Source organism: Pezoporus occidentalis, unplaced genomic scaffold, assembly GCF_034315485.1.
Source record: "Pezoporus occidentalis ecotype Australia unplaced genomic scaffold, CSIRO_AGI_Poc_V1 ctg27, whole genome shotgun sequence".
Taxonomy (NCBI): domain Eukaryota; kingdom Metazoa; phylum Chordata; class Aves; order Psittaciformes; family Psittacidae; genus Pezoporus; species Pezoporus occidentalis.
This window is the reverse complement of record NW_026914611.1, coordinates 6,639,932-6,648,334: the sequence shown is the minus strand read 5'-3', so window position 1 is coordinate 6,648,334 and position 8,403 is coordinate 6,639,932. Positions and strand designations below refer to the sequence as shown.

The window sequence follows — 8,403 nt, the reverse complement described above, 5'->3', positions numbered from 1 at the left end:
TAGTGCTCTTTGGCACTCTCGCCTCTTTTCACTTCCAAGGTGTGAGTCTACAAGTGGACCGAAAGTGCGTTTACAGCTAAGAAAGCAGAGCTTTTATGGTTTGTCTACTGTAGTTAACAATCATAAGGCTGTATATGATTGTACTGGAAATAAAAGTCTAGTGTTGCATCCGAAGTAATTATTATAAAAGGCTATATACAGAAACAAATTCAATTGGTCAGCCCTACAGAAAATGATTTAAGGCATTTTACACAAAAAATATTGGGCTCTGTGAAGCCTATTTCACAAATGTATCAAAATGATTGTAAATATTTTTCTATTTATGTCCATGGTACATAAGTTCTCTGAAGTTATGAAGCCATAAAGAATTTCCTTAGAAGTCAAAACTGTGCCTTGCTACGCTGCTATATATACACACACTGCCATATGCTGCTACATACTCTATCTTTGTAAGTAGTGCTTGGAGATGGGAGATCTTGGGATTTTCTTTAGCTTTCATTTTGATTGGAACTCTTCCAAAACCAAAACTGTACCATTTAGTTTCAGGTATGATCTATAAACAGGATCTGTAGGTTGTTTTTCTTTTTGTCAGATCAGGATGAAATGCTAAAATTGTATCAATAGCAAAGCAAGTTTAATGTTTAATGATATTTTTTTCAACCCAATCCTATTTCTGTCTAAAACTGATTTTATTCTAAACTTGACTTGCATTCAAATATTCCCCCATCAATTCACATTTAACTATGTTAAATACTGATCTAGAAATGCAGTGTCAAAACCAGAGCTAACAATTTGCATGTTTTCAAGCAATGTTCATATGCCTGGAGTGGTAAAATTCTAACAAACATGTATAAATATCAATTGATACCCAAATGAAGACATCTGACCTACTTAAAAAACAACCTTTCTTTGAATTTGATAAATGTAACAAAATTGCTAGTGGAAACTAAATCATATTGCTCACGAACAAAACAAAGTAACTTGGGACATGTTGGTATATAAATGTCCATCGACAGATATAGTTTGATGTCCCTGAACATCTGAATGCAAATTCTTCATCTGCAAATTTGTGTCCAGATTATGTAAAATTTGAAAAGAAGCTACAGAATATTTTGGAGATGCAAATGCTCCTTTCTCCCCCCTCAAGTACATGTACATATTCACAAATTGTTTACAAAATATTCCTGCAGCTTCATACTCAAATAATTGCATAAAGCTGAAACCTGAACAACTCTGATTTCTCTTTGGACAGATTTTTAAGACTTACCACCCTTTTGTAGCTTTTACAAGCAAATTAAGATTGAGCAACTATTTCAAATTAGCCTGTGATATCTAAAGATTGAAAGAGTTAATCTGTAGTTACGTTGCATCCCTGTAACTTAATATACACATAGCCAATGTGAAAGTAAATCAAATGGAGCTTGGAATGTTAAAATTAAATAAAAGGAAAAAAGAAAATCCAACACCAAACCTCAAAACAATCAATTCCAGAACCGATACAAAATGTTTCCTGATGTTGTTACCTGTTCACTTAATCTTGCCATAGAAAATCCATAAATTCTTTGCCATTGGCCTTGCTGGCTCAACAGCATGGCAGGTAATAACAAAACAGAAACCCGCAGCAGAACATGTTTAGAATAGAAAACAAAAGCTAAAAGTGGGGTCTGATAAAGCCTGAAAACCCTCCACAAAATAAGTAGAACTAATCTCTTTCTTGCTATATTGCTATATCCTCTGTTTGAAAACAGAAGCATTAAGAGCTACCAAAGCCAGAGAGATCTGGGGAAGGAAGACAGAAAATCCAGTGAGTTAAAAATGACTGAAAAGGCAGTTTAGCCTGGACAAGAAAATGGTCATAGGGGCACTGATGACTGCAAGACGGATGGGACGTGTGGCACACAGGAGGAGAGCGAGACAGGAAGCTTTAGTTAGAAATGTTTATCATCAGGAAATATGTATTTGCCAAAAAGGACTTTTAAACATTCATTTTGAAAGTTTTTTCAGGCTCAGGATGATACTTTGAGGTGAGTAGTGATGAGACAGGGGAGAAGAAAGAGCATAGCCCACCTGTAACCTTGTGCTTGGGGTATTTAGTGGAATATGGGAGACTTCTAAGAAACCTTGGCTGAATGACTGAAGTTTGGGCATTCTCCAAAGCCCCGTGAGATATATCTTCAGGCTTAAGAAGAAAACTTACTAGGTCCATAATGGAATTGAGAAATTTTTATGAGAGATGTGAAGGACTTTTGTGCCTAAATAATGTATATTTTAGGAAAAAGGATCTACTGACACATGGAAATCTGTTTTAGATAGTAAGTTCTTCACACACTGAAAGATACAGAATTAGCCAGCATACCTGGAAACTAAGAGAGAGAAACCTTGCAGCAAACTATAGAAACACCACTCACTTGTGAAGCAATATTTGGGCCCTTGCTATGTTCACAAGTGGATGGTTATAATTGGATTACACAGAAAGTTTACTGACAGTAGGTCGAAAGGAAGAGCTGGACACCTGTGAGGAGCACCACCTATACCTTGTGTGATTTTATTGTTAATCCCTCATGATCATATATCTGCTGGGTCTCACTGTGGAGTCACTGCTCCCTCACTTGTTCCTCAGTTGTCTCTCTAACCATTCTGGAAGAACGAACTCCACTGTTGACAAGGGACAACTTGAATGCCCAGAAGGCTCCTTGCTTCACAGAACTCTCTAAATGGCTAGCCTCTCACTTTGAAGAAGGCCAATTTCTTTCCAACTTCCCCAACACTTGAAACAGAAAGCTGTATCCTTCGGAGTTTTTTTCAAGGAAGAAAATCATACTGATTTCTGTTTTAGAGGAAGTAGATTTGTCTTCCTTGGAAATTTGCTGTTAAAAGGTCTTCAGAGATACCGACAGATGGTACACCATATATCTAAGATAAATGGTTGCCATTCTGTACCTCTTTTTTGCTAATGATGAATGGATACTCTCTTTCCCTACTCCCTCTTAAGAAAAAAGACAACTTCCTTTGGTAACACAGCTGTTCTGAGTTTAATAAAACTACACCCCTGGATGCTGCCATGTGCTTGAAGTTTTAAGCCTCACAGAGGTGCCAGGATAAAGGATGCATAATCAGAATTGTAAACTATGTAGTCAGTTTAATAAAAAAAGTAGTAAGTACTGTAAGTGAACACTTCATGTTATGTTGGCAAATTACCTTCAGGCGATTGGTTATATTGGTCAGCAGATGTGAATAGCATAGCCTGCTGGGAAATGTTCTGATTGAATTAATTTGATATCATCTCTCTTGATTGATGCTAGAATTTTACTTTCTCCATGACATTTCCTATGTTGTTTAATATATGAGAAAATGGTTACTATCATGTTGTTTATCTTTCTATGTGCCCTATTACTATGATACTCAGGTCTTTATCATTGTTTTATCAAAAAGGGTCATAATTACACAAGTTGATGCAATTCTTGCAGTCCATGGGAGTAGCTATAATGGAAACATTACCCCGTTCAGTGCATCACCTGCCCTAATTTTCTTGGAAGTAGTCATTGCTGCATCTATTATATTTTGACAAAATTATCTCAGCCCCACAGGTAAGACTTAGCCTTTGCCTGTTTAATTTCACTTTGAAATTACAGTTTTTGCAGTTTTATGTAATATTTCGCTGTTGTTTATTCTTTCTCATCTAGCAAGTCTGAACATTTATGGGTTAATATAGTAAATATAGCTTTGTGGTCTTTGAAATGTGGATTTCTTCTTAACACCTGAAGCCTGTTCAGATATTTGTTTCCATAATGCAATTTGTAGAAACCTGATTTTCCCAGCAGAATCACTCTATAATTTTCTGTATTCAGTTTTAATGGATTATCTCTGGAAGTAAATTAAAAACAAAAACCACAACTTGCTTCAGTGCTCTACTTTATTTTTCATGTTAAAGTAATAGAATTCTAGGTTAATAAGTATAGTTACATTTGATAATGATTCAGAGTTGATTAGTAAACTGAAGGCAACTGCTGCCTGCTGAGACGCTGCACATGCAGTCCACCTCCCAAGAACAGCTCTAGTTCACAGACATTTTGCATGGAAGTAAACTAGTTCACACATCTGTGGGAATCATTCTTCCTAAAAATCCCATAGAACTGAGATGATTTGTATGTCTGAGGCTCAGATTTTAGGAGTTTTCCATGGGCAGAGCTCTGCGATGCCTCTTAGGGAACTGTGATAGATCAGCCCTTACCCAGAACCTGAGACACATGTTCCTCTGCTCTTCCTCTTTAGCAGGAATATCTACCTTCTTCTTTTTTTTTATTTTTTTTTCTGATTATCTTTCTTGAAATGACAAAGTTTAGCCAGAGTTCAGGCAGTCTGCACTGCAATTACAGTGGTGTGTACTGAGTCATCAGAAGGAAAATTTGCAGTTCACTGAACCCTAAAAATCTGGGGATGATGCAAACACAATTCAATTAATATTAAAATGGAAAACCTCACAGGGGTCTACAGCACTGGTTATTTTATTAATTGCATCTATTTTTTAATAGTGTCCACTTAAAAAGAATATATAATGTCAAGAAGCGGATTGCACACATAAAAGGTTTACACAATCGAAAGATTTTTTCTTAGGACTTAGGTACTCTTTCTTGAACAGATAATTGTCTTCTTTATCATTTATTCCTTTACCAGCTGCTAACAGAAGAGAAATATTTAAATTGTGGAACACCAAAAAATTACCTTAGAAGAAGAGTTACTGAATGCAAAGGATGTGCAAATAGAAATATTGGAAACCATGCAGATTCTCACATTTATGAACATGAATGCTTTTTCTTTTCTTTCCTTCATTCCCAAATTCATTTGCTCTGTAGATTTAATAGCTCTCTTAATCTCAGAAAAATGCAATGTATGAAGACAGTATTCAGCCTTTAGGGACTATTAATGAAATGTATGCCTAATACCTCATGCAAAGGCATCTCTCTCTCCTGACAAGATATCACCATGCATACTAGGAAACTAAGAGGGGAAATAATATGGAAGACATAAATTTCTGGCAGATCACCCACGAGACAATCACGTTCCAGCAAAGATTGGTCTTGTTTATTGTTTCACCAGCAGTTTGTAACATGCAGTCCAAGCAAAGCAAGGCCCCTCCTGCAAGCTCCCTGAGGGAAAACAGCCTTCATCAAACCCCCTAGTTTTTAGGTATCCCTCTTACTCCTTGCCTGCAAGTCCCTGAAGGTGCACAAACAGCTGAGAGCACTGTGGATACCAGTTTGGCTGCACCAGCTGAAAACTGTCATTGGATCACCTAAATGTTGACTGAAGCTAACAGAGACCCTAGGAGTCCATCCAGGAGCTTCTTAACCAGCAGTGTAGAGCAAGTGCAACAGAGGACTTGCCTCAGAGGGCTTGGACTTTGTTACCTGTTGCTAAGCTTTCAGGCCCAGAATAATCAGAAGGAAATAGTATTTGTTGCCACTGAATACACACACAAGGTAATAAATCAAAATGACACTCAACTTCACCTGAAATAAGGTTGCTGAGGAGGAGAAGTGGAGAAAGGATGTGTGTATGGATAGAAAGAGGTGGACCAGAGAAGAGTTTGAAAGGACTCTCCTTGAAGAAAGCTGCATGTGCAAGTTCAGGAAATTAAAATATCCTCTGCTTGGTACCTGCTCTACCAGGGCCAACAAAAAAAGGCTGTGAGAATTGCTTTAAACTCTGCTGTTTAACATCCTGAAGACATTAAATGCTGAATCACAAGATCTGCTCTAGAGGGAACCATCAGAGAAGGAGGAAGTACTGCCACGGCCTCTGTAAGATGTGTGAACTGAACACCCAGCCAGCAACTCCTGCACACTAGGCTGTGCCCAGAAGAATAGATCATTATACTTTAAAGTAAACAAGCAAATGGGAAAAAAAGGAATGGATACAAGTGGCTCAAAATCTATGTTTTTTTGTTATTAGACATAGTATCTAGACAGTCTGGAAATACTTTGTGGCAAAAGTGCTTCAATATACTTTATCCTAATGTGCTGTGTGTTTTCTATTTTAATTTCATGTCTAAATCGATAGCTAATTATAATCTGAGAAGAAAACAAGATTGCAATGGATATGATCTACCTGCTCTGCTGTTAAATTGTAATGTGGTTGGCTGGCTGTATAGTGTTACCACAATTTGTCTATGCCATTTCCAGAGTCGCTATAAGAATCAGGAAATAAATTTCTAGCAAATCATTTCAACACCATGCAGGATTTTCCCAGAAGCCCTTTGTTTGTGGCTGATGGAAGGTTTTGATATCTAACTCTTGACACTCAGTTGTCCAGCTTCCATCCTGGGTCTTATGACCAGACACAAATTATGGAAATGCTGTCCAGGACCATAGTTATTTACGCAGTGATTATTAAAGCAATGTATCCTTGAAGAATCTGAGAGTATAACTGCCACCCAAATAACAACCATGTCCTTCTCTAGGCTTATCACACAAACACACATGTACCCCCCATATACACACATTATGAGAGAGTTTTTCTCTCTCATCCTGCAAGCCTGTTAATAAATGGACAACTGGATATGTAAAAAATTCTCTTCTTTGTTTTTCATGCTCACCAGTCATTAAAGGGTTACTTTTCAGAGCAGCACAAAAAAAGAAGAGCTGGTTGACCAAACATTTTTTTTCTTACAAAGAGGTGTCAACCCTGAGCTTGTAATTAAGAAGTTAAAATCTGTGATTTATATATATTTATATATATAAAAATAGATGATCATACTAAGACTAAAAAAGTGAAAGAAATCTCCATGTCAGTACTATATATTTGTTCTGAAATTTTGTAGAAGAAATCCTTGTGACATTGAAATTAACTGATATGAAAGATGTAGTTGAGGTGTGAAACACACTATTGATCCCGTCACTGTTAGTCCACTGGAGAATATCTGTCTTGGTAGGATAATGAACATAGTAGCAGAAATTCCTAATCAATGTCAGAACAGTGACAAAGAGAAGAGATTATTTTCTGTCCAAACCCTTGAGGGGAGGTTTGTCAGGAGCGTTGTTTAGCATTACCACCATGGCTGATGGTGAGCTAAGTGGAAAACTGTGCCAATTGTATAACATGGATAAATCCTAAAAGAAGCTAGTTTAAATCATGCTACTACTCAATTTTTTACTGGGCATTAAGATTTAAATCCTAAACAACTGTAACATGATATTCTGAAGCTAGTGGAGTTACTATCATACTAAAAGATAAACTTATTTTTCAGCTTCTCTACCTTCATACCAATCTGATGTGGTTGGCAGATGGAGTGCAAGACATTCACCGCTGAGACATACTTTTGTGTTGGAAAAAAAATCCAGACTTTTTTCTTAGAGCAATGATCGTTCTGATGACCTGAATCATCCTACAGAAGTTCTTAAAGGAAACCTGTCTGTCAGTGAAGAACGGTTGCTTCTTTTTTGTTTTGTTGATATGCTGTTGAAATGCAGCAGCCTTGAGTCAGGCCTGATTCAGAATGAAAACTGTTTTCTTGGTTTCTTCCCCCCTCTTTTTTCTCATTAGGGAAAAACACACACTGTAAGATCCTTTTTTACTTTTGCAGCATAAAAGGAAATGAAGCTCAGTAAGTCTGTAATAAAGAGTTGAGAAATAATTCTCTCAAGAGTGGATAGAGTCTTCAGAGATATCTGAAAAAAGCAGGAAGAAGTTCAGTCTGGCACCTGGTACTCTTTGGGAAAACAAAAAAGGGAAGCAGGTTGCGGTACTGCTCTCTTCTTGTAGAAAACTGCAAGTGTTTGTGGCATGGTCCATTGTCCAAGAGTATAAGAAAAGAATAAAGTTGGCTGTTTCTGTAGCTAAAACACAGTTTCTGTGGCCAGATCCAGGATTATCTCCACTGTCTCTGTAGTACGAGACTGATGAAGATGACAAGCAATGTCTGCAGTGACCACCCAGGCTGTGTGGCTGAAGCCTCCACCTCCCGTCTGTCGGAGTCAACTGGTGGTGCTTCAGTGGTGATGAAATCAAACTCGGTGGGACATATGTCATCTGTACAGCCGCTTCCGCTGCCTGAGCCGCTCGTTTCATCACCTGGCACAAAGGAACAAGGGAAACAACATGAGGGCCATGGGTAACAGGGTTCATTCCTTTTCTCTGTTCCCGTTCCACCCTGTAGGGATGAACACCTTGGAAATGGGAAAGTTTTGGTGATGCTAACTTTCATTCAGTAAAGCATCCAAATGAAAGCCACCATGATTCAATTAGGTACTTAAGAGCTCTTCTGAAAAAGGAGTGGACTGCATTTGACATGCAGCTAAGCAAGACAAGCAAAAGAAACAAATATATAATTGTAATTTCATGGGACAGAATAATAATTTTTTTAATGTTCTCAACAGCGCAGAGCACAAAGACCAAAGAAAGCCA

The 8,403-nt window shown here is 37.6% G+C and overlaps 1 protein-coding gene across 2 annotated transcripts in view; it reads right to left on the bottom strand.

Annotated features, from left to right (window-relative positions):
* Nucleotides 1–3,388: 3,388 nt before the first annotated feature.
* Nucleotides 3,389–8,403, bottom strand: part of GPC6 (glypican 6) — a 725,860-nt gene continuing 720,845 nt past the window's right edge. For both annotated transcript variants that reach the window (XM_062624577.1, XM_062624578.1), the window contains one exon: nucleotides 3,389–8,070. In XM_062624577.1, coding sequence (XP_062480561.1) covers nucleotides 7,868–8,070 — 203 coding nt within the window. In that variant the 3' untranslated portion in view covers nucleotides 3,389–7,867. The remainder of the gene's footprint in view (nucleotides 8,071–8,403) is intronic.